This window comes from Salvelinus sp. IW2-2015, linkage group LG26 (assembly GCF_002910315.2).
Source record: "Salvelinus sp. IW2-2015 linkage group LG26, ASM291031v2, whole genome shotgun sequence".
In the NCBI taxonomy this organism is placed as follows: domain Eukaryota; kingdom Metazoa; phylum Chordata; class Actinopteri; order Salmoniformes; family Salmonidae; genus Salvelinus; species Salvelinus sp. IW2-2015.
In genome coordinates this window covers 20,322,043-20,349,035 of record NC_036866.1, presented here as the reverse complement: position 1 = coordinate 20,349,035, position 26,993 = coordinate 20,322,043, and the positions used below count along the sequence as shown (strand labels likewise).

The following is a 26,993-nucleotide window of genomic DNA, read 5'->3' as shown; positions in this document are numbered from 1 at the left end:
CTTTTGGGTGGGGCAGAGTGATCACCAGGTTGTTTGCCCCCTGTGTCAGCAGGACAGAGGGGCTTCTGTGTGTCAGCAAAAGCAAGCACCACCCAAGCGATGTAACAGCACAGTGAGAATCTACTGCCATCAGAGTGATTAGAGATGTTATTGTTAGAGATGTTATTGTCCCCTCCACTTTCCACTCACGCAATTCCATAGGCCTCATTTCTTATTTATAGTCACTGAGAATTAACCAAATATGTCACACACTGTAGCAAGGGGGCTCGGTGCTGTCATGGTGATGAAGAAATTTCCCTCATATTGTTTCTCTTGTAGTGTGTCTCCTTACTCCATTATTGGAATATGACTTCCTGACACACGMTCTGGCTGGCAAACACACATACCTCATACGCACTCACCATTCCATTACTCAAAAAGTGTTACTTCACACAGCCTAATAAGAGCAACTGATAGTGAGCATGTACACACTCAAAAAGTACTCTATTATATTGTATTACTATATTGTATATTAGTAATAGAATAGTGGACTTGAATCCTATGACTTGGACTTAAAGTTGAGTCTCACAAATTGAATAACGACTTGAACTTGGAGCGTTGARCCTCATGACATGACATTGAACGACAGATGATACATGAGATGWTATTTCAACACCATGCGTTCCAGTATAAAAAAAATCCTTCTTGCTTTTACTATTATTCTTTAACATCGGGACATAGAGACATCATATGGATAAGTAAAAAGATCACRATTATGATATTTCAACACAATGTATTTTAGCAGAAATACCCTTCCCACTTTTCACATAATTTTAGTAGAAATACACTTTCATCTTTTTATTTAACTAGGCAAGTCAGTTAAGAACAAATTATTTTTTACAATGACAGCCTACCCCAGCCAAACCATAACCTGGACAACACTGGGCCAATTGTGCCTCACCCTATGGGACTCCCAATCACAGCCAGGAGCTGAATCAGGGTCTGTAGTGGTGCCCCTAGCACTGAGATGCAGTGCTTTAGACCGCTGAGACACTCAGGAGCCCCAGCTTTCACTCTATTGGATGTGTAATCGATGTTCTATAGTTGATGTTAAACGTTTGTTTAAATGGATGTTTAACTTTTTATTTAAAACCAGCTTGGGTTTGATTATTTTGCTTTACCATGTGCCAGGAAAAATAGCTCCAGTCAATGTCCTGGACTGCAATTCAGCTGAACAAAATCTTKTTTTCCTTCTCAAGTATATCATGCTGTAAACMTATTCAACTTGTATATTTTGTAATTGGTGACTTTCAGGCTTTATACAGAAAGAAAAAAAATGGCCATGTATGCAAAATTGTATATGATGCAAAACATTTACTGGAAAACTGTTGGATTAGTAAAAGTGTGCCCTATGCCCTGAACCCTTTATCCGCTTAACAAAGAACACAGTGTCTGAGCTTAGATCACAGTGGGAGAAAAAGGTTCCCGCACACGGCTGACACAAACTATAGTAAATATTTGGGCTCTCATGCTTTTTTCAGTTGAAGTAAAATATTGAAGTAGGCAGAGCTTGTGCTTCCCAATTCAAGCTTGTACACACACGCACACACGCATGGGCACGCATCCAATCACGCACGTAGACACACACGCACGCACAGATTGTGGATACACCTCTGTTCTGGATCTCCACAGAGTGTGATGTCAGAGGTCAGGGAGAACAGTGAAKGGGAGGTGTGTATGGGTGAACATGTGTGTTGGAGCACTAGGACAGGGCCATTCCTCTCCAGTATAAATACTGGGTCCTGGTGGAGACGGGTAGAAAAGTGATGCATACACCTTCAGGACTGTGTGAAAAGACAAAAGAGGAGTCAAACTTATCATAAAAGGAGGTTACACGGCAGAGAAGAGAAGATTCACAGAGGAGTTATTCACCACAAAGAGTGGAGAATGACTGACCAAAACGGTAAGGGATTTACCATTATTTCACATATTTTTAAAAACCATTGGTAGTGCCCTCCGAAGTAMAGGAGACAAATATTACAAGCAATTTCTATATCTGTGAAAAATGTGCTGCCGGATGAATTCACAGCAGTGTGTTAAGGTCACTCATTCTAATTTAAGCAATGCATACCAGGAGAGCATGAGAAAAACAGGCTCACATGCGCTAATCATACAAATATGAGGATGGAGCAGAGGTGTTATCTGACAAAGTTTATTCTCAAATGTGTACATTTCTAAATTTAAACAGAATATACAGTATATCTGTGTTTCTCCTTGTCAAAAATGAAAGTTGGTCTGTCGCTGTCTGTGTGTCTGTCTGTGTGTCTGTCTCTGTCTGTGTGTCTGTCTGTGTCTTTGTCTCTGTGTGTGTCTCTGTCTGTCTCTGTCTCTGTCTCTGTGTGTGATCATAGTATATGGCACACAAGTGTGTCTAACCTCAGGAATGGGTGAAGGATGACTTCAGTTTGATGGCTTAGATTGGTCTCTTTTGTGCCAATCTGACCTGGCAAACCAGGTCTATACTTACTTATTTCTTGATGGTTTATAAAAAAACATCTGCAAAAAGCATCAAACTTTGTTATTCACCTCTGTTCTTTAAAAAAAGCTTTCTCCCGCGCTACTGTTAAAATATAGTATTAACACACATTTCTGACAATCATTGTCATAACCCTTTAATATCAAAACAGCAATGTTAATGTTTTCACACAGTGCCACATGCTTGAGTGGAGTTGTCTACCAACAGTAGCTTCTATAAATATTAAGTGGGGTCCTTGACTTTATGACTCACACTGATAGTCAGGCTCAAATAGATGACTTGTCTGACCTTTCTGTGGTTTGACCTGTACAACATGGGACCATTGTGATTGGTATGACTAAACTAGAAATCTCTCTAGAAATATGAATATTTACAAGAGTAATAGTACAGGTGTGGTCTGGTTACCCCCTAAGACATCCTCTTGAACTCATTATTTGTAACTATACAGTAGAATAGGTTTTTATTAGAAGTGACTGAACTCTATGCTTTTTCTTTCATTGTGTTCCAGGTGTATTCATGGGGATGGACCTGCTTTGCCAGGTGAACAGCCATGCCCATCGTACAGAGGAGATGGACGTGGAAAGGCTGCTGGTTCGTAGGGGGCAGCCCTTCTCCCTTGCCTTGCAGTGCTTCACAACCCTGCCCCCTAAACACAAACTAGCCATGATCTTGCATCTAGGTAAGCAACTCAAGGACAAGGACCATAAGCTTAAGTCAGCAATAGAGTGGATACTACTGCACAGTGGGAGGAGGAGTTAGTTATGATTGACAGATATAAAAATAAAATGGTCTGGTAAAACAGCTTTGACTGACAGTATATGTGTGGTTTTGTTTGTGTGTTTAGGTAAGGAGGGTGAGGTGGTTGTGAAGGTGTTGGATGCCCGTGCTGGCAGTGACAAGTGGTGGTTCCGCCAGCAGGGGGCTCAGAGTGAGGTGCTGCTGACGATCCACAGCCCAGCAGACGCCCCTGTGGGAATCTACAGCGTGACAGTGCTGCTCCTCTCCCCTGATGGACACATCCTGGAGAAGACAACACCAGAGTCGTTRTACCTGCTCTTCAACCCCTGGTGCAAAGGTGAGCTGACACATGCATGCGCTGCGTGCACATGCACACACACACTAGTTGAATCAGTAAAGATATTGAAAGTGCTCAGTGTTGTGGCACTGCACCCTGTCCTGTTTTATTTGCTCTTTTGGTAAGGTGGAGGGCTCAGGGAGGTGCCACTCTCAGAAGGTCAGAGTCAGGGAAGATACTGTCTTCAGTTGTGTATTTGTGTCCGTCCCTGTGATTACTTTGAAATACATTTGAGCCGAACATGAAATTATAACAACATATAGAAAAATATGAAATTAGTGGATCAGATATCTTATATGAAAGTTGCCAGTTGTGTGATATCACTACAATAAGAATACCTCTCTCTTCTCTGGGTCTTTGTTTTTCTCCCTCCCAGCTGACTCTGTGTACCTCCCTGATGAGGAGCTGCTAGAGGAGTACATCCTGAATGAAAATGGCCTCCTTTACCAGGGTTCCTGGGACCAGATRTCCTCACTACCCTGGAACTTTGGACAGGTAGCAAACAAACAGCACTTCTGAAGGACATACAGCCAACACAGCTGAGACAGAATAGAGAACCCAAACCTGTTGATCCCATTATCAACCCATCGATCCAATGAGAACCAGATCTCAGTGATGTGCAGCCTGAATCACAGTTCTAGCTGAGGCGTTCCAAACAGAAAGATTAACAACGGGGCATGTGGGTGGGTGTTGGCAGCCAGTGGTTTCTGTCAAGTCTGAAGGCTTGATGGTGGCCTGTGTGAATTGTCACAGCTTGGTGTCGTTTGGAGACACCATGCACCAGCTGGCAGAGGAAATGTCTTTGGTGGATGTAAGACATTTTTACACTGGATGTGTGAAAATGCCAACCACTCAAACGTGGGTTTGTCTCATCTGAGAGAGACAGAGACATAGTCACATAGAAATTGAGAAAGAGACAGACAAACAACCTGCATGGCTTATTGTCTCCATCTAGTGAGGAGAAAGTACATAAAGTCACAGTCACAATCAACAWTTCTATGTATGTATTTTTTAACACTGGTTTGAGATTTGTATCTARGTCATCATGAGCTCACTTAATGCATTCTCATAATATTTTTACGTATAATCCCTCATGTCATTGTTCATAGTTTGAACAAGATGTGGTGGACATCTGTTTTGAAATCCTGGACAATTCACCTGCTGCACTGACAAACCCAGAGATGGACACAGCCAACCGAGCAGACCCAGTGTACGTGAGCAGGACAATTACTGCCATGGTAAGGTTCACCCTTCAACTTCATTATTTCTACACATTGGGATTAGTTATAATCTCACAGTAATTAACCTACCTACTCTACACCTGTGCAGGTGAATGCTAATGATGACCGTGGCGTGGTGTCTGGCCGTTGGGACGGGAAGTACGATGACGGGGTGCCGCCCACACGTTGGACTGGCAGTGTGCCCATCCTCAGGCGCTGGAGTGAGGCCGGGGCACAGAGGGTGCGCTACGGACAGTGCTGGGTGTTCTCAGGCGTAGCCTGTACAGGTGAGAGACACATATGTGGACAATTACAAATACCTAGGTGTCTGGTTAGACRGTAAACTCTCCTTCCAGARTCACATTAAGCATCTCCAATCCAAAATTAAATCTAGAATCGGCTTCCTATTTTGCAACAAAGGATCCTTCACACATGRTGCCAAACATACCCTCGTAAAACTGACTATCCTACCGATCCTTGACTTCAGTGATGTCATTTATAAAACAGCCTCCAAAACTCTACTCAGCAAATTGGATGCAGTCTATCACAGTGCCATCCGTTTTGTCACCAAAGCCCCATATACTACCCACCACTGCGACCTGTATGCTCTCGCTGGCTGGCCCTCGCTTCATATTRGTCGCCAAACCCACTGGCTCCAGGTCATCTATAAATCTTTGCTAGGTAAAGCCCCGCCTTATCTCAGCTCACTGGTCACCATAGCAGCACCCACCCGTAGCACGCGCTCCAGCGGTATATTTCACTGGTCACCCCCAAAGCCTATTCCCCCTTTGGCCGCCGTTCCTTCCAGTTCTCTGCTGCCAATGACTGGAACGAATTGCAAAAATCACTGAAGCTGGAGACTCATATCTCCCTCACTAACTTTAAGCATCAGCTGTCAGAGCAGCTRACAGATCACTGCACKTGTACATAGCCCATCTGTAAATAGCCCATCCAACTACCTKATCCCCATATTATTATTATTTTATTTTTTTCTTCTCCTTTGCACCCCAGTATCTCTACTTCCACATTCATCTTCTGCACATCTATCATTCCAGTGTTTAATTGCTAAATTGTAATTACTTCGCCACTACGGCCTATTTATTATCTTTCCTCCCTAATCTTACCTCATTTGCACACACTGTATATAGATTTTTRCCCTATTGTTTTATTGACTGTACGTTTGTTTATTCCATGTGTAACTGTGTTGTTGTTTGTGTCGCAATGCTATGCTTTATCTTGGCCAGGTCGCAGTTGTAAATGAGAACTTGTTCTCAACTGGCCTACCTGGTTAAATAAAGGTGAAATAAAAATAAAATAAAAACATAGGAGACAACACACTGACACAAGATGGCTCTCTCTCTTCGGCTCTCTCTCAGCTAATTTCCTAACACTCTCTGGTTCTATATTTGCACTATCAAATATTTCATTCAGCTACAGTATATTAAGCTATAAACAGACTATATGCTGTTTGCTGATTGGTTCCTTTCTCTCACCCATCACARAGTTCTTCGCTGTCTGGGCATACCCACTCGCCCAGTTACAAACTACTCCTCTGCCCATGACACTGATGGCAACCTGAATGTGGACTATCTGTATGATGAGCAGCTGGAGAGTGTGTCTGAAGGCAGGAAGGACATGATCTGGTAAGGCTCACAACCTACACTTCTATAGTTTTCATGTTGCTTTCATTTCTAGATATCAGCTTAGAATTATGCAGAATCAGCACTGTATGTGTGGGTGTGTGTAGGAACTACCATTGCTGGGTGGAGTCCTGGATGGARAGGGAGGATCTTCCTAAAGGCTATGATGGGTGGCAGGCTCTGGATCCCACCCCACAGGAGAGGAGTGATGGTACTTCATATTCATGACCAGCCTTGGTTTACTAAGCCCCTCTAAAATCTATTTTTTATGGTTGGGCTACTACAGGAAGTTACATTTCATACATGTTTTTTCTGTAAAGTTGTTTTTCTTGCCCTCATCCCTATCTCCMCCTTCTCAGGGGTGTACTGTTGTGGGCCCTGTCCAGTGAAGGCAGTAAGGGATGGTGATGTGGGGATGAAGTATGATGCAGCCTTCGTGTTCTCTGAGGTGAACGCAGACCTGGTCACCTGGATAGTCTACCCAGATGGCCAACGCTCACAAGTTTCCCTCAACCAGAATACAGTTGGCCAAAACATCAGCACCAAGAGTGTGTARGGAGACTACAGAGAGGACATCACTAAACATTACAAATACCCTGAAGGTATTCACTTCCTTCCTTTAAACAAACATACTGTAATGTTCACACCTGCACAAATACTAGCACAGATGGGAAGAGAACCTAAAGAGTACAGTAGACTGTTACACACTACAAATACCCCCAAGGGAAGGGTGTCACTTTGGACACATACCACACGAACACACCGTTAATTTAACAGTATGACAACCTCCTTCCTTTCTACCAGGTTCAGTGAAAGAGCGTGAGGTGTATGAGAAGGCAGGACGGCGGGTAACGCAGCCGAATGGAGCACRAGGGCAGCTGGAGCTGAAGATCAAACACGCCCAGGCCATCCTGGGGACAGACTTTGATGTGATAGTGGAGGTGCACAACGTCGGTGGAGAGGACACCCCAGCGCAGCTGACTGTGACGTCCAACGCTGTCACCTACAACAGCCTCCACCGGGGGGAGTGCCATAGGAAGACTGCCAGCCTGACCGTGCCAGCCCAGAAAGGTGGGCCTCAACTGCCATCACACAATCAAACTTTTTAGTGAAGTTTATCATTGTGCAATAGGCGAGAGGAATCAAGAATCATGACTGAAAACTTTGAACTAATGTGAGACCCTGTGTTTGATTTATTTTTTAGTGGCACTGGGTCAGTCTGACCCCTGGTGTTCTTGTATGTTTAGGAACCAAGTAAACAGTGCAAAACTATACCATGGAAAAAGTGTGAAACAATACAATAACACACTTTCTCCTCTCATCCCTATTATTCTCACAGCTCATAAGGAAGTGCTGCGGCTACGGTACGATCACTACGGGGCATGTGTGTCTGAGCATAACCTGATCAGGGTCACAGCACTACTCCAGGTCAGCGGCCAGCCCGAAGTCGTCTTACAAGAGGTCAACATCCAACTGAGCATGCCTCAGCTCCATGTCAAGGTACTATCTGGAACTGGAAATGGCTCTGGTGAAGCAATGCTTAAATTGAGTACTACTGGTCATGAGAATGGATATGTTCAAGTGCAAACAGTGGCTTATAGTATATTGATTTAAGGTTGTTTGTTACTGAAATTATAATTTCTGATGATGCCTGCACTGTCCATGTTCTTTCTCCAGGTAGTGGGAGATGCAGTTGTATCRCGGAAATTGATTGCCCACATCAGCTTCACCAATCCACTGCCTATTACCCTCAGAGGGGGCGTGTTTACTGTGGAGGGGGCAGGTCTGACAGCAGCGCGGGAGATCCAAGCACCGTAAGTATCTCTATGTGAGAGAGGAGATCCAATCTTCATTGAATTTGTATATGCTTTTTCAGCAATGAGAGAATGTATGTAGGCCTGAAACTGTTTAAAACCCAGGGCTCTTTAAGATCTCGCACCCTGTGCAGCAGCTGAAGATTTAGAGAGGGACTAGCATCTCAAATCAAATCAAATTTTATTTGTCACATACACCTGGTTAGCAGATGTTAATGCGAGTGTAGCGAAATGCTTGTGCTTCTAGTTCCGACAATGTAGTAATAACCAACGAGTAATCTAACCTAACAATTCCACAACTACTACCTTATACACACAAGTGTAAAGGGATAAAGAATATGTACATAAAGATATATGAATGAGTGATGGTACAGAACGGCATAGGCAAGATGCAGTAGATGGTATAGAGTACAGTATATACATATGAGATGAGTAATGTAGGGTATATAAACATAAAGTGGCATAGTTTAAAGTGGCTAGTGATACACGTATTACATAAAGATGGCAAGATACAGTAGATGATATAGAGTACAGTATATACATATACATATGAGATGAGTAATGTAGGGTATGTAAACATTATATTAAGTGGCATTGTTTAAAGTGGCTAGTGATACATTTTTACATAAATTTCCAACATTCCCATTATTAAAGTGGCCACTAAATGTTAGTGGTGGCTGTTTAACAGTCTGATGGCTTGAGATAGAAGCTGTTTTTCAGTCTCTCGGTCCTGCTTTGATGCACCTGTACTGACCTCGCTTTCTGGGTGATAGCGGGGTGAACAGGCAGTGGCTCGGGTGGTTGTTGTCCTTGATGATCTTTATGGCCTTCCTGTGACATCGGGTGGTGTAGGTGTCCTGGAGGGCAGGTAGTTTGCCCCGGTGATGCGTTGTGCAGACCTCACTACCCACTGGAGAGCCTTACGGTTATGGGCGGAGCAGTTGCCGTACCAGGCGGTGATACAGCCCGACAGATGCTCTCGATTGTGCATCTGTAAAAGTTTGTGAGTGCTTTGGTGACAAGCCAAATTTCTTCAGCCTCCTGAGGTTGCTGCTGCGCCTTCTTCAACGCTGTCTGTGTGGGTGGACCAATTCAGGTTGTCCGTGATGTGTACGCCGAGGAACTTAAAACAATCCACCTTCTCACTACTGTCCGTCGATGTGGATAGGGGGGTGCTCCCTCTGCTGTCCTGAAGTCCACAATCATCTCCTTTGTTTTGTTGACGTTGAGTGTGAGGTTATTTTCCTGACACCACACTCCGAGGGCCCTCACCTCCTCCCTGTAGGCCGTCTCGTCGTTGTTGGTAATCAAGCCTACCACTGTAGTGTCGTCTGCAAACTTGATGATTGAGTTGGAGGCGTGCATGGCCACGCAGTCGTGGGTGAACCGGGAGTACAGGAGAGGGCTCAGAACGCCCTCTTGTGGGGCCCCAGTGTTGAGGATCAGCGGGGTGGAGATGTTGTTACCTACCCTCACCACCTGGGGGCGGCCCGTCAGGAAGTCCAGTACCCAGTTGCACTGGGCGGGGTCGAGACCCAGGGTCTCGAGCTTGATGACGAGTTTGGAGGGAACTATGGTGTTAAATGCTGAGCTATAGTCAATGAACAGCATTCTCACATAGGTATTCCTCTTGTCCAGATGGGTTAGGGCAGTGTGCAGTATGATGGCGATTGCGTCGTCTGTGGACCTATTGGGTCGGTAAGCAAATTGGAGTGGGTCTAGGTTGTCAGGTAGGGTGGAAGTGATATGGTCCTTGACTAGTCTCTCAAAGCACTTAATGATGACGGAAGTGAGTGCTACGGGGCGGTAGTCGTTTAGCTCAGTTACCTTAACTTTCTTGGGAACAGGAACAATGGTGGCCCTCTTGAAGCCACCATTGTGGCTTCAAGAACAGCAGACTGGGATAAGGATTGATTGAATATGTCCGTAAACACACCAGCCAGCTGGTCTGCGCATGCTCTGAGGACGCGGCTGGGAATGGCGTCTGGGCCTGCAGCCTTGCGAGGGTTAACACGTTTAATGTTTTACTCACCTCGGCTGCAGTGAAGGAGAGCCCGCAGGTTTTGGTAGCGGGCCGTGTCAGTGGCACTGTATTGTCCTCAAAGTGAGCAAAGAAGTTATTTAGTCTGTCTGGGAGCAAGATATCCTGGTCTGCGACGGGGATGGTTTTCTTTTTGTAATCTGTGATTGACTGTAGACCCTGCCACATACCTCTTGTGTCTGAGCTGCTGAATTGCGACTCTACTTTATCTCTATACTGGCACTTAGCTTGTTTGATTGCCTTGCGGAGGGAATAGCTACACTGTTTGTATTCGGTCATGTTTCCGGTCACCTTGCCCTGGTTYAAAGCAGTGGTTCGCGCTTTCAGTTTCACGCGAATGCTGCCATCAATCCACGGTTTCTGGTTTGGGAATGTTTTAATCGTTGCTGTGGGTATTATGTCACCGATGCACTTTCTAATGAACTCGCTCACCGAATCAGCGTATTCGTCAATGAACGCAATGCGGAACATATCCCAATCCACGTGATCGAAGCAGTCTTGACGCGTGGAATCAGATTGGTCGGGCCAGCGTTGAACAGACCTGAGCGCTGGAGCTTCTTGTATTAGTTTCTGTTTGTAGGCTGGAAGCAACAATATGGAGTCGTGGTCAGCTTTTCTTGAAAGGAGGGCAGGGGAGGGCCTTATATGCATCGCGGAAGTTAGAATAACAATGATCCAGGGTTTTACCAGCCCTGGTAGCACAATCGATATGCTGATAGAATTTAGGGAGTTTTGTTTTRAGATTAGCCTTGTTAAAATCCCCAGCTACGATGAATGCAGCCTCAGGGTGTGTGGTTTCCAGTTTACATAGAGTCAGATAACGTTCGTTCAGGGCCATCGATGTGTCTGCTTGGCGGGGAATATATACGGCTGTGATTATAATCAAAGAGAATTCCCTTGGTAGATAATGCGGTCGACATTTGATTGTGAGGAATTCTAAGTCAGGTGAACAGAATGACAGAGAGCTCTGAGAGCTCTTGGCTGCCACTGTAGATTCCTCAGCAAGGACATAGTCTGACCGCATTGCATGAGTAAAAATAACAAGATCTGCTTTTCTCTCGCTCCACCTCCCTTAAAAAGACAGAGAGAGCCTAACATATCCTCCTCATCCCAGGCCAAAGATGATTATACCGGCCCGCGTGGCTCTCCAGGACCYCAGGKCAAATGTTACCARACATAACCTCCAAAAAGAGATGCCAGTGTAAACATATGCCCTCAGACTAAACACAGGATAATTTATCTGCTGGCCGTCTGGGTGAATTTAACATTCTTTGACAAAACATCACACTTCCTGGATGGACCTAGCCTACTTAATGTTTTGGTCATCTCATGTAGCTCAAGTGTGAAGAAAAAAAAATCCACATTTTCATAGCAGCACTAGGGTTGGGCAGTCATATCGTTTCTGTACCATACTGGGGTATATGGTATTACCAAAGATTTTTATAAATAACCCAAGATAGACCAGAACTTAATCATAGTGGGCCGAACAAGCAAGGTGGGCAGAGCCAAGCATGACCTAGTGAAATCCTATTGGTGTGTTCTAGCATTTATTTGCATATTTCTGTTAGAGAATATCGACTCTGTGAAATGTGCGTGTGAAATARTCAATTCGCCCTTGCACTCCTTCTAAACACTGCAATTTTTAAAACTTTGGCAAAGGGTAAAGTCTACAAAATGCAGTCCACTCGGTTTGTTACAGATTTTAGTTTTGGAAACAGAAAACTGTATGGAGATCAAATGTTTTATAGATGAGAAAATGTGCAGAATGTCGGCAAAAATCCATCTCGCTCCATCTTCTCCCACTGGCGGCCACTGGGCTTCCTCTCATCATCATATTTGGTAATGAGTGGAAACATCAACCGGATGCTTCACATTTATACATCCGGTGAAATATCTGGCTCATTGTTCCATCCGTGGTATTTCCGAATGTGCATGCACACAAGGGGCGGTATTTAAAAGAACACAAAAAAAATACAAATTTAGGCAGCAGGGATCTTGATCCAGGAGGGGATTGAATGTCTCTGCTGTAAACAAGAAGCTTGATTTTGACATCTAGCCACATAGCTAYCCAGTTAGCAAACAAAATGCATAGCTGGAGTCCTGAGATGATTAATTTATTTGACACATCTTAATTTCTTATAGTCATACTTAATTTATAAGCAGTGGCGTATCAGTTTCCCCCAACCCAATAAACACTTTTTCAGGGGAGTATTGAAATCATACCATCTGTATTTTGAAATACCCCGGCATACGGTATAAAAGGTACAGTATATCACCCAAGCCTAAGCAGCACATAGCCACAACTGTCATTTCTGGCAGCTAATCGAGTTTAAAATTCCAGCAGACCTGAATGTTAAACAATTTGTGTGGCCTTTCCCAGAAATATATGGCTACAAAAAAGTTTCTATTACCAGACAATGTTTCTGAATGAGCTGGTTTTTGGCTTCCATGCAAGAGGTGTTAAAATACACTGAACAAAAATATAAACGCAACATGCAACAATTTAAACGATTTTACTGTTACAGTTCATTTAAAGAAATCAGTCAAATGAAATAAATAAATTAGGCCCTAATCTCTGGACTTCACATGACTAGGCAGGGGCACAGCCATGGGTGGCTTGGGAGGACAGAGGCCCACCCACTTGGGAGCCAGGCCCACCCACTGGGAAACCAGGCCCAGCCAATCAGAATGAGTTTTTTACCCACAAAAGTGCTTTATTACAGACAGAAACACTCCTCAGTTTCATCAGCTGTCCAGGTGGCTGGTCTCAGTCGATCACACAGGTGAAGGAGCTGGATGTGGAGGTCCTGGGCTGGCGTGGTTACATGTGGTCTGCGGTTGTGAGGCCGGTTGGAAGTACTGCCAAATTCTCTAAAAAGACGGAAGCAGTTTATGGTAAAGAAATGAACAACGGCAACAATGGCAACAATGGCAACAGCTCTGGTGGACATTCCTGCAGTCAGCATGCCAACTGCACCCTCCCTCAAAACTTGAGGCATCTGTGGCATTGTGTTGTGTGACAAAACTGCACATTTTAGTGCCTTTTATTGTCCACAGCACAAGGCACACCTGTGTAATGATCCTGCTGTTTAATCATGTTTTTGATATTCCACACCTGTCATGTAGATTATCTTGACAAAGMCAAAATGTTCACTAACAGGTATGTAAACAAATGAGTGCCCAAAATTTGAGAGAAATAAGCTTTTTGTGCATATGGAAAAATGCTGGGATCTTTTATTTCAGCTCATGAAACATGAGACCAACACTTTCCATGTTGCGTTTATATTTTTGTTCAGTATAGCGTGACATGTTTGACATGGTCTCGTTGAACACAGCAGGAGACCTCCGTTAGTATTTTAACCGTTAGTGGAACAGAGCAAGACTGAATTGAAAGAACAATGTGTGCTTGTAGTGAAACAATCTCTTTTCTCCTACAGAGATGACATTGGACCAGGTCAAGAGGTCAAGGTCAAGTTGTCCTTCAAGCCCACCCGAGCAGGCCTGAGAAAACTGATGGTCGACTTTGATGCAGACAGAATAAGGGATGTCAAAGGCATTGCCACTTTGATTGTGAGAAACAAGTGAACTGTCAATTAACAATGTATATCATATCATGTATATTTCTATATAAAAAAAATTACCCTGTAAATGCAAAATGAAAGTGAGTTGCAAAATCATGTGTTGTTTTTTTCTATTGTTCTTGATGATCTTATGAAGGGATTTACAAGCCTTGGCAAAGAAAGATGGGTCTCTGAATCCAAAAGTATTGCTAGAGTCCGGAGACTAAATCTATTTGTGAGACTAATGTAACCATACCCTTTGTCACGTAGAGTAGGCCAGAAGGCTAAACTGAAAAACCTAACCTCTATCAAATAAAAAGATGGCAAAAGTACTTCTGTGCAAGGGTGTTTATTTATATAGTGAATCCGGAAGAAAAACAACAGTACTGCCATCCTAAGTATGCATTATGGAGACAGCTTAAAAACAAACCAAAATGGTTCCCCCCTTGAACTGAAAGAGAGGCTCCTTTTGTAGGGGAAGCCCCTCCCATCAGAACATACCCAGCACTAATTAATTAAGCAATTACCTTCATCAAAGCCTACATTTTCCAGCTAAACATAATGAATTATATTTGGAAAGTATTCAGACCCCCGTGACTTTTTCCACATTTTGTTACGTTACAGCTTTATTCTAAAATTGATTAGATTGTTTTTTCCCCCTCATCAATCTACACACAATATCCCAAAATACCAAAGCAGGTTTGTAGAAATGTTTGCAAATTCATAAAAAATTTAAAATGGAAATATCACATTTACATAAGTATTCAGACCCTTTACTCAGTACTTTGTTAAAGCTCTTTAACCAGCGATTACAGCCTCGAGTCTTCTTGGTTATGATGTAAACAGGCTTGGCACAGCTGTATTTGGGGAGTTTCTCCTATTCTTCTCTGCAGATCCTCTCAAGCTCTGTCGGGTTGGATGGAGAGCATCGCTGCACAGGTATTTTCAGGTCTCTCCAGAGATGTTTGATTGGGTTCAAGTCTGGGCTCTGACTGGGCCACTCAAGGACATTCAGAGACTTGAACTGAAGCCACTCCTGCGTTGTCTTGGCAGTGTGCTTAGGGTTGTTGTCCTGTTGGAAGGTGAACCTTCACCCCAGTCTGAGGTCCTGAATGCTCTGGAGCAGGTTTTCATCAAAGATCTCTCTGTACTTTGCTCGGTTCATCTTTCCCTCGATCCCGATTAGTTTTCCTGACGCTGAAAAACATCCCCACAGCATATTGCTGCAACCACCATGCTTCACCGTAGGGATGGTGCCAGGTTTCCTCCAGGCGTGACACTTGGCATTCAGGCCAAAGAGTTCAATCTTGGTTTCATCAGGCCTGAGAACCTTCTTTCTCATGGTCTAAGAGTCCTATAGGTGCCTTTTGGCAAACTACAAGCAGTCTGTCATGTGCCTTTTACTGAGGAGTGCCTTTTATTGAGGAGTGGCTTCTATCTGGCCACTCTACCATAAAGGCCTGATTGGGGAAGTGCTGCAGAGATGGTTGTCCTTCAGGAAGGTCCTAACATCTCCACCGCGGAACTCTGGAGCTCTTTCACAGTGACCAAGTCCCTTCTTCCCCGATTGCTCAGTTTGGTCGGGCGGCCAGCTCTAGGAAGAGTCTTGGTGGTTCCAAACTTCTTCCATTTTAAGAATGGAAGAACCTTCAATGCTGCAGAAATGGTTTTTGGTACCCTTCCCCAGGTCTGGGCCTCGACACAATCCTGTCTCGGAGCTCTATGGACAATTCCTTCGATCTCATGTCATGGTTTTTGCTCTGACATGCACTGTCAACAGTGGGACCTTATATAGACCGGTGTGTGCCTTTCCAAATCATGTCCAATCTATTAAATTTACCACYGGTGGACTCCAATCAAGTTGTAGAAACATCTCAAGGATGATCAATGGAAACAGGATGCACCTGAGCTCATTTGAGTCTCATAGCAAAGGGTCTGAATACTTATGTTAATAAGGTATTTCTGTTTTAGTTTTTTTTTAATTGCAAAAAAAACAAACTGTTTTCGCTTTGTCATGATGGGTTATTGTGTGTAGATTGATGAGGAAAACATTTTATTTAATCGATTTTAGAATAAAGCTGTTACGTAACAAAATGTGGAAAAGGGGAAGGGTTTTGAATTCTTTCTGAATGCACTGTAAGTCCGATTTGGATATGTTTGGCTGTTTTCGTTGCATAACATGTAGAAGCTGTCTCTATTCATGTTAAGAAGAAGTGACTGCTAAATGCTAACTCCCGTTCACATAAGCTGGTTAGCACAGCTAGCATACCGAACTCGGTGGCTGTAATCAAATTCGTTTTTAACTGTAATTCAGTTGATTGGTAACGATGACAAGAACATGTGTTAGGGTTGACATCCCCATACAATCATTATACRRWGATTTTTACCTCAACATAGTGTGAAATACACATACAAACAATAGCCTAAATGTCGTCTAATTTTGCTGGGGGGCAATGAGGAGACTCAGGATCTTTCCCCCCCACAGCTCTTTCCCCCACGTGTTTCCATGGCAATTCCATTGTTTTGGTCGAGTTCAATTGACCTCTTCACCGCAACTATGCGTAGAACGCATCATCTGGTCGAACGGTCATCTAGCGCCATACTGCGCATGTGCAGGTCCTCAAATCCAAGGCACTCCTTTGATACAASGTTGTTTTTGGCGAAAATTAATACGTTCGTCACTCACGTGGTTGGAGTAATAACATTTTTCAACTGCTTAAGACATTGGCTCGAATCTAGGTTGTGCCTTTAGTTTTAGAGAAATTGAACAACTAAGGAAGAGTTTTTCACTTCTCTCATTGACTTCTCAAATCCCGGCCTGGTCTCTTTTGAACAGTCGCAATTATTTTTTCTTTTTTTCATGGTGCACAAGATTTACGGCTGTCTCAGTCGATTTATCCATTGCGGAAGCCACGGTGATGGCACTGTTCATCACTCTTAAGACATGATACTGAAATTGTATATAGCTTTTATGTAAAAATAATGGTGCAACACTAAAAAATCTAATATTTAGGGATGCACGATATATCGGTGAACATATCGGAATCGGKCGATATTAGCTATAAATGCCAACATTGGCATCAGCCCGATGTCTAGTTTAACGCCGATGTGCAAAACCGATGTCGAAGCTGACGTGCATACCTACAGTTGAAGACGGAAGTTTACATACACCTTAGCCAAATACATTTTAACTCAGTTTTTCACAATTCCTGACATTTAATCTGAGTAAAAATGTCCTGTTTTAGATCAGTTAGGATCACCAATTTATTTTAAGAATGTGAAATGTCAGAATAATAGTAGAGAGAATGATTTATTTCAGCTTTTATTTCTTTCATCACGTTCCCAGTGGGTCAGAAGTTTACATACACTCAATTAGTATTTGGTAGCATTGCCTTTAAATTGCTTAACTTGGGTCAAATGTTTCGGGTAGCCTTTCACAAGCTTCCCACAATAAATTGGGTAAACTTTGGCCCGTTCCTCCTGACAGAGCTGGTGTAACTGAGTCAGGTTTGTAGGCCTCCTTACTCGGACACGCTTTTTCAGTTCTGCCCACAAATTTTCAATGGGATTGAGGCCAGGGCTTTGTGATGGCCACTCCAATACCTTGACTGTGTTGTCCTTAAGCCATTTTGCCACAACTTTGGAAGTWTGCTTGGGGTCATTGTCCAATTGGAAGACCCATTTGCGACCAAGCTTTAACTTCCTGACTGATGTCTTGAAATGTTGCTTCAATATATCCACATAATTTTCCTGCCTCATGATGCCATCTATTTTGTGAAGTGCACCACAACATGATGCACCTCCACAACATGATGCTGCCACCCCCGTGCGTCACGGTTGGGATGGTGTTCTTCAGTTTGCAAGCCTCCCCCTTTTTCCTCCAAACATAACGATGGTCATTATGGCCAAACAGTTCTATTTTTGTTTCATCAGAACTCTCCAAAAAAGTACGATCTTTGTCCCCATGTGCAGTTGCAAACCATAGTCTGGCTTTTTTATGGCGGTTTTTGAGCAGTGTTTTTTTCCTGGCTGAGCGACCTTTCAGGTTATGTCAACTCGTTTCCTCCAGCATCTTTCCTCCAGCATCTTCACAAGGTCCTTTGCTGTTGTTCTGGGATTGATTTGGAATTTTCGCACCAAAGTACGTTCATCTCTAGGAGACAGATCGCGTCTCCTTCCTGAGCGGTATGATGACTGCGTGGTCCCATGGTGTTWATACTTGCGTTTTATTGTTTGTACAGATGAACGTGGTACCTTCAGGCATTTGGAAATTGCTCCCAAGGATGAACCAGACTTGTGGAGGTCTACCATTTTTTTCTGAGGTCTTGGCTGATTTCTTTTGATTTTCCCATGATGTCAAGCAAAGAGGCACTGAGTTTGAAGGTATGCCTTGAAATACATCCACAGGTACACCTCCAATTGACTCAAATGATGTCAATTAGACTATCAGAAGCTTCTAAAGCCATGACATAATTTTCTGGAATTTTCCAAGCTGTTTAAAGGCCATGTCAACTTAGTGTATGTAAACTTCTGGCCCACTGGAATTGTGATACAGTGAATTCTATGTGAAATAATCTGTCTGTAAACAATTGTTGGAAAAATTACTTGTGTCATGCACAAAGTAGATGTCCTAACCGACTTGGCAAAATTATAGTTTGTTAACAATACATTTGTGGAGTGGTTGAAAAACAAGTTTTAATGACTCCAACCTAAGTGTATGTAAACTGTATGGTTTGCATTAAAGTTTATAATATCAAAGGGAGTTCAATGAATTTATAGCTGCCTAGCCAGCTGTAAAACTTGAACAGTCAGTGGTGAAGGTAATTGCCCCATTAACAACCACCCATATTAGCAAACTAATTTGATATAAAATGTAATATTTCTCTAGTATAGGCTACTTACCATAATGAACGATATCAACAAAATGCTCAGATCCGTGAGAAGTTCATTGACTTCTTCCGTCTTTATGACCACCAGTATGTCCACTCGTCCGCCACCATACCTTTGGACGACCTCACACTACTCTTCGCCAATGCTGGCATGAACCAGGTACGCTACAATAATATCACCGCCCATCCAACTATCCCTACCCCCTCCCTCCCTTCTGCAGGTCCATAGTTAGTGTGGCCCCATTGGCTAATCACGACCTCTCACCTTAGTGACTATGTCTTAGCAAAGTGGAATTATACACTCTGGGAGTGTCTTGTCCTGAAGCAGATGTGTTCTAGTAGCTAGATACCAGTTCCACTCTCCTGATATCAGTTTTTTCCATATTCAAAGCTTTTTTTCAGTTGTACTGTTATTAGACTATTTGAAGAAAGTCCAACTTGTACTCATCCCAATGGTTATCGCTCCATCTTTCTTATCTACCCTCTCTCTCCCCACACCAACCCCTCCCATTTCAAACCTGTTTTCCTGAACACCATTGACCCGTCCCACCCCATGGCCAGACTCAAGCATGCAGCTAACACACAGAAGTGCATCTGCGCTGGGGGCAAGCACAATGACCTGGATGATTTGGGCAAGAACGTGTACCACCACACCTTCTTTGAGATGCTGGGCTCCTGGTCCTTTGGAGACTACTTTAAGGTAAATCAAGCAGACCAACCAAACGCCTGTTAGATAGTGTTGTCTTCTGACCTGTTATGATTCAGCAACATTTAACAAGTCTCTCAAGATGGAAGGTGTTGATGTGTGTCAACGATTAACAATATGTAAATGTGGATGCGTGTTAGAAAGATTAATTGCTTTCTCTCATTTCCTTTCCTGCTGACTCCTCTCCCTGCAGCACCTTGCCTGTACCATGGCCCTGGAGTTGCTGACTAAGGAGTTTGGGATTCCCATCGAGTGCTTGTATGTCACCTACTTCGGGGGTCACGAAGAAGCTGGGCTGGAGCCGGATCTGTAGTGTAAACAGATCTGGCTGGACCTTGGGTGAGTGAGTTTCAAGAGTAGGAAGTTCTGGTCAGAACTAATAGGGCTATTAGGTATCCAAATCTACCTGAATGATACAAATATCCTGACCCATTTCTACTCTTGTTAATGTGGTTAGTAACACTATGTGTTGGTTGATAAGTCTCTCAGGTAGAGGTCGACCGATTAATCGGCTTGGGCCGATTTCAAGTTTTCATAACAATCGGTAATCGGCCTTTTTGGGTGCCGATTATGACCAATTACATTGCAATCCACGAGGAGACTGTGGCAGGCTGACCACCTGTTACACGAGTGCAGCATCAAAAGGACCTTGTGGCTGCAAGGAGCCAAGGTAGTTGCTAGCTAGCATTAAACTTATCTTATAAAAAACAATCAATCTTCACATAATCACTAGTTATAACTACACATGGTTGATGATATTAAGAGGTTAACTAGCTTGTTCTGCGTTGCATATAATCAATGCGGTGCCTGTTAATTTATCATCGAATCACAGCCTACTTCAACTTCGCAAAACAGGTGATGATTTAACAAAAGCGCATTCACCAATAAAGCACAATCGTTGCACAAATATATCTAACCATAAACATCCATGCCTTTCTTAAAATCAATACACAAGTATATATTTTTTTAACCTGCATATGTAGTTAAAAGAAATTAATGTTAGCAGGCAATATTAACTAGGGAAATTGTGTCACTTCTCTTGCATTCAGTGCAAGCAGAGTCAGGGTATATGCAGCAGTTTGGGCCATCTGGCTCGTTGCAAACTGTGTGAAGCTCATTTCTTCCTAACAAAGACCGTAATTAATTTTACAGAATTTTACATAATTATGACATAACATTGAAGGTGATGCAATGTAACATCAATAATTAGACTTAGGGTTGCCACCCGTTCGATAAAATACGGAACAGTTCTGTATTTCACTGAAAGAATAAACMTTTTGTTTTCTAAATGATAGTTTCCGGATTTTACCATATTAATGTATTTCTGTGTGTTTATTATAATTAACTATATGACTTGATATTTGATAGAGCAGTCTGACTGAGCGGTGATAGGCAGCAGTAGGCTTGTAAGCATTCATTCAAACAGCACTTTACTGCGTTTGCCAGCAGCTCTTAGCAATGCTTGAAGCACAGCGCTGTTTATGACTTCAAGACTATCAACTCCCGAGATTAGGCCGGCAATACTAAAGTGCCTATAAGAACATCCAATAGTCAAAGGTGTATGAAATACAAATGGTATAGAGAGAAATAGTCCTATAATAATTACAACCTAAAACTTCTTAATTGGGAATATTGAAGACTCATGTTAAAAGGAACCATATGTTCTGAGTAAGGCACTTAAATGTTAGCTTTTTTTCAATTACAAATTGTGCCCAATTTAAACGGCCTTGTACTCTGTCCAAGATCATATGATATGCATATTATTATTACTATTGGATAGAAAACACTCTGAAGTTTCTAAAAACTGTTTGAATTATATCTGTGAGTAAAACAGAACTCATTTGGCAGGCAAACTTCCAAATAGGAAGTGAAAATTCTGAAATGGGTCTCTGTGAAAGGCATCGCCTATTCAATTGTCTTGTATTTATGGATCTGTATGCACTTCATACGCCTTCCACTAGATGTCAACAGGCAGTAGAACGTGGAATGAAGTGTCTAGCCTTCTGTGGGACCGGATGAGAGTCGTTGGAGTGAGAGGTCAGCCATATTGGCAGTATTTGGCTACGCACTTAGGGCTTGTCATATCTTTGTCTGCAATGCGTTAGGTAGACACGAAGAAATGCTCCGTCTGGGACGTTATTGGATATATATGAGAAAAACATCCTAAAGATGGATTCTCAACTGAGTTTGACCAGTTTATTCGACTTTTATTATCACTTTTTGAATTTTTCGTTCATGCGTCAAATCTTCATGGACACGTGAGCTACACATGCTAGCCAAAGTTGCTAATTCGACAGAAGAAATGGACATTCTAAAACAAAACAACGATTTATTGTGGAACTAGGATTCCTGGCACTGCATTCTGATGAAAGTTCATCAAAGGTAAGGGAATATTTATGATGTTATTTCGTATTTTTGTTGACTCTTTTGACTCCAACATGGCGGAGAATGGCMGAGCGCTGTCTCAGATTATTGCATGCTGTGCTTTTTACTAAAGTTATTTTTTTTAAATATAACACAGCGGTTGCATTAAGAACCAGTGTATCTTTAATTATATGTACAACATGTATTTTTCAGCAAAGTTTATGATGAGTTTTTCTGTTAGATTACGTGGCTGTCTAAAATTTCTCCGAACATTTTGGTGCCATTTGTGACCATGGCGGCAATGTAAAACCACGATTTGTAGCTATAAATATGCACATTTTCGAACAAAACATAAATGTATTGTATAACAGGATGTCATAAGACTGTCATCTGATGAAGTTGTTCAAAGGTTAGTGATTCATTTTATCTCTATTTGTGGGTTTTGTGAAAGCTATCTTTATGGTGAAAAAATGGCGTTGTGTTTTGGGCTATTGTGGTGAGCTAACATAAATATATGTTGTGTTTTCGCTGTAAAACATTTTAAAAATCGGACATGTTGGCTGGATTCACAAGATGTTTATCTTTCATTTGCTGTATTGGACTTGTGATTTCATGAAATTATATTATATCCCTGTGGCGCTAGGCTAGGCTATGCTAGTCAGCGTTTCTGATGAGAATGATCCCGGATCCGGGATGGGTAGTCCAGAAAGGTTTTAAGTTAAAATAAAAGTGTTCATTGTTCATTCAGTATTGTTGTAATTGTCATTATTACAAATATATATATATAAAAATCGGCCGATTAATCGGTATTGGCTTTTTTTGGTCATTGAATAATCGGTATCGGAGTTGTAAAATCATAATCGGTCGACCTCTACTCTCAGGGTACGGTAACCTTTTCAAACCTGAAGATGGCACTCTACTGGTTACAAAAACAGTAATTTTCTCGCTCTGTGCCTTCATTCCCTCCCTACCTGCTCCCACTGTGTCCTCTCTGTCTCACCTCTGGGTCTCACCTGTTTTACCTGTGTGTCCTCTCTGGGTGACAGGCTCGTATTCTGCCAGGCAGCATGAAGGATAACTTCTGGGAGATGCGGACACAGGTCCTTGTGGGCCCTGCAGTGAGATTCACTTTGACCGTATCGGGGGGAYAGATGCTACCTGCCTGGTCCATATGGACGACCCCAACGTGCTGGAGATCTGGAACCTGGTGTTCACCCAGTTCAACAGGTAAAACATTGAAAATAAGTGGCTTGCAATAAGCTGTCTTATGTGTAATAAACGTATGCGCACATGGTGCCTTACTCCTGTTCAAGTTCATACAGTTCAAGTCCTGTATAATACATATGCAGATGCGCACAGTCACATACAAGCATTATGATGTCACTGAACCTGTTTCCCCCTCACCAGGGAGTCTGAGACAGAGCTGAATCCCCTGCCTATGAAGTGTTGATACAGGCATGGGTCTGGAGCGTCTTGTCTCTGTTCTGCAGAACAACATGTCCAACTATGACACAGACCTGTTCATCCCCTACTTCCAGGCCATCATGAAGGCAAGCACCACTGCCAGTCATTATTAATTGAATCATGTGTTCTCTGTGCTCTGAATGGCCTAGCTGACTGTACCACTGTGGTTGTTCCAAACAGGGCACAGGAGCTAGGGACTACACAGGAACGGTTGGTGCTGAGGACGTAAATGGCATTGACATAGCCTACTGTGTCCTGGCWGACCACGCCCGCACCATCACCATCGCCCTCTCTGATGAGGGCAGGCCAGACAACACAGGGAGAGGGTGCCCTTTTAACTGTCTGGCTGTCTTTGATCTATGCTTGTCTGAACATCAGTCTGTTAATGTGCACATGTTAACCCTCTCCCACTGTTTGTGTGCAGTTGTGTTGCTCTCACGAGAAGCTGGGTACTCATAGAGGCTTCTTTGCCACCTTAGTTGATGTGGTGGTAGAGTGCCTAGTATGGAATCTCATCCCACTCCTACTCTTCATGTTATTAACTATCTGTATCTCTCTCTCCCTCTTAGTCATCCTCCCTTACCTGTCTTCCTCTGCGGTCCCCTCTCTCCAAGGTGATGACGTCCCTGAGCTGAAGAAGGACCATGACATGGTGAAGGATATCGTCAATGAGGAGGAGGAGCAGTTCCTCAAGACACTCAGCAGGGGGCGAAAGATCCTGGACAGAAAGATCCAGAGTCTGGGAGACAGCAAGACCATCCCTGGTACTGAAGGGCCACATTAGAATATGGGATCAATTAGAAACATTTAAGTTGTTGTCAAAACAGAATGTTTCTGAACCCATTTCTCTCCTCTTTCTCTCCCTGTGTAGGTGACACAGCCTGGTTGCTGTATAACACATACGGTTTCCCCAATGGATCTCACTGCCCTCATCGCTGAGGAGAGGGGGATGATGGTGGACGTTACAGAGGGGGATGATGGTGGATGTTGGAGAAATGGTGACCAGTAGAAAAGATAGAGCCTTGGATTGGCATGGGAGTTTGTGAATTTGCCTGTCTTGAGTACTGACTTGCGGATGTACAAAGACAGGAATGCTTTCCTATCTGTCAGCATTTCTCAGTCAGTATTGCACTATTAAGTGAGAAGTGCCTTGCTCTGCTGATTAGATAAATCAGTATTTACAGTACATTACAGATCCATCACATTGCAGTGGTAATTCATACTGAAAAGCTCCTTTCCACATAGGAGTGAAGGTCAAAATCACTTCAATAAAGCCATATGATATCGGTGCTAAACATGCAAGTTGGCTTTCTATCCAAAGAATGAGTATGATGCTTCAGCATAATGAATGACTGATCCAGCATTAGAGTAAAGTTAGTTGCAGGTTTTTTGCAATGGAAATAGAACTGAGATTGGGGATTTGGGCTAAGGCTTTCTCCTCCATGTCCCAGGGAAGGGCTCTGGGGATGAGGACCACATCATGCTGGACATCTATGCCACCGAGGACCTACGCAATAAGGGCATCGCTGCTACTGACGACTCACCCAAGTACAGCTACAGTGCTGATGACAGTGGCAAATATGGTAAGACACAAACAAAATCAACTCAATTTCATTAACCAACTCAAAGATGGTTTGCTTGATATTTATTCAAATCAGTTTCTTGCTTGTGTCAGTGTTTTAATCTCTTTATATGTTTCTGTGGTTGTCCCACAGTTTGAGCAGGCTGTGGGGAGAGTACTGGCTCTGAGAAGGGAGTGTGCCTTCGTGGATGAAGTAATGACAGGGCAGGAGTGTGGGGTTCTGCTGGACCATACCTCATTCTATGCTGAGCAGGGAGGACAGAGCTTTAACGGGGGCTACATGCTGAGGAAGGACGACTCTGGAGATGACGTAAGGACAGGACAATCAAACTATGGCCGTTATTGTAACAAGCATATCAAACCGTTGAAACAATGTAAGGACAAGCCACAGGGAGGAGAGGTCCATATCACACCACATTTTACTCCCTTCCTCAGAGGATGGAGTTCACAGTGAAGAACACTCAGGTTCGTGGTGGATATGTGCAGCTTGTAGGAACGGTTTATGGCACTCTGGAGGTGGGCAATTGCGTCATCCTGCACGTGTATGAGGTAATACATCACTCAAAAGTACATTTTATGACTCAGTTTTGAGATATTTTCTCAACTGACTTGGTATTGAAAGAAATTCATTACATCTCTCTCTATTGTCCAACCTCCACTGCCTCTCTCCCAGGCTGGTCATAGGCCCATCAAAAGTAACCACACTGCCACCCACATCCTGAACTTTACCCTGCGGGGGTCCTGGGAGAGGCTGACCAGCGTGGCTCCCTGGTGGCTCCTGACCGCCTGCACTTTGACTTCACCGCCAAGGGTGCTCTGCGCACAGGAGCGGTGCGACGCACAGAGAAGATTGCCTGTGCCATGCTGGTTAGGACTGCTGTCAATCATCTCCTTGGTCTTTTCAAGAACCTGGGGGAGGAGAGCACATAGCAATGAAATACCAGCTCAACCATGAAAAACAATACTTATAGAATGGCCCTGCATACAATTTTCTGACGTACTAATCCCTTCACACGGTCATAAAACCTCTATCAACCCCTCTTAGCCTAGACCTGGCACCCCGCTCTCTCTCACCCTCTTCTGGACATCAGCCTTGTTGGAACGGTCCAGGTCATCCATGGTCTTCTTCAGTCCCTTCAAAGCCTCCCTCATCTCATCTTTCTCCCACTGGGAGATCACCGCTATGCCCAGAGACTGCAACAACACAGTGACTTGGTAATACGTGCTTGAAAACATTGTATTCTGTGAGGAGGAGAAAATAATGACAGGCGCCTTGGGGTGACATATTGTATACCAATAAAAGGGAGATAGGCGGAATGTTAAGGTGCAATGGTGTTGTTTGCCAAAGAAGAAGCAAAGCAGCCCAGGAATGAGAAAATAAAACAATAGACAAAAGGCCTGAGATCAATAACACCAGAAACCATAGATCTGTGTAAATACAAACTTGATCAAACAGAAAATAACATACCCCTACTCATACTTTCAGTGGCCTATGACCTCTCACCTTTGCGTCATGGATCAGCCACTGGTAGTCATGGAGATGGAAAATGGAGTCTCTGCCAAGGTAACAATAGCATATTTTCTAAGGCATCCCAAAAACTACAACACCACAACACAGCACAGAGATCCCTCAATTCTAATCAGAAGTGTAATTCTAACCTGGTGTTTGTCTGCATCTCTCTGTCCCAGGCTCTGAATGAGTCTCTGAAGCTGCTGAAGACCCAGTCCCCCCAGACTGCTGCTATGCTCTTCACAGTAGACAATGAAGCTGGAAAGATCATCTGTTTATGCCAGGTTCCCCAGGTAAGCCATTCGTCTAACCTACATGTGTATTTGCATCCATTCACACCATAATTCACAGATGAGCTCCTTATTTGTGCTTAATGCAATAACTTGCATATTTTGTTGGGACAGTATCTTATCTGTTGACTCTCCTCTACCAAGATGTTGCCAACCGAGGTCTGAAGGCCAGTGAGTGTGTGCAGGAGCTTAGCCCTCTGATGGATGGCAAGGGTGGTGGCAAGGATATGTCTGCCCAGGGCACTGGCAGGAACACACACTGTATAGCAAAGACACCACAGATGGCCAACCAGTTTGCCTGCCTTAAACTGGGTGAAAACTAA

At 43.3% G+C, this 26,993-nt stretch overlaps 2 protein-coding genes across 2 annotated transcripts; both read left to right on the top strand.

The window, feature by feature from the left end:
• The first annotated feature begins 1,673 nt into the window (after positions 1-1,673).
• On the top strand, positions 1,674-14,197 carry tgm2l (transglutaminase 2, like). The gene is given in 13 exon segments (XM_023970743.2): positions 1,674-1,942; positions 3,024-3,194; positions 3,360-3,590; positions 3,967-4,085; positions 4,700-4,828; positions 4,920-5,097; positions 6,315-6,453; positions 6,558-6,661; positions 6,810-7,052; positions 7,255-7,521; positions 7,790-7,950; positions 8,128-8,264; positions 13,743-14,197. Coding segments are annotated over 13 exon segments (2,043 nt in total). The 5' UTR covers positions 1,674-1,926; the 3' UTR covers positions 13,891-14,197.
• LOC111952726 (alanine--tRNA ligase, cytoplasmic) lies at positions 13,961-26,993 on the top strand. Its single transcript, XM_070435019.1, is given in 23 exon segments — positions 13,961-13,966; positions 18,798-18,914; positions 19,266-19,454; positions 19,654-19,799; positions 22,207-22,222; positions 22,871-22,913; positions 22,916-23,051; positions 23,232-23,267; positions 23,269-23,374; positions 23,469-23,636; positions 23,713-23,789; positions 23,901-24,052; positions 24,160-24,197; positions 24,199-24,268; positions 24,719-24,871; positions 25,002-25,180; positions 25,306-25,419; positions 25,544-25,604; positions 25,607-25,737; positions 25,916-26,077; positions 26,357-26,434; positions 26,560-26,669; positions 26,810-26,993. Coding segments are annotated over 23 exon segments (2,472 nt in total).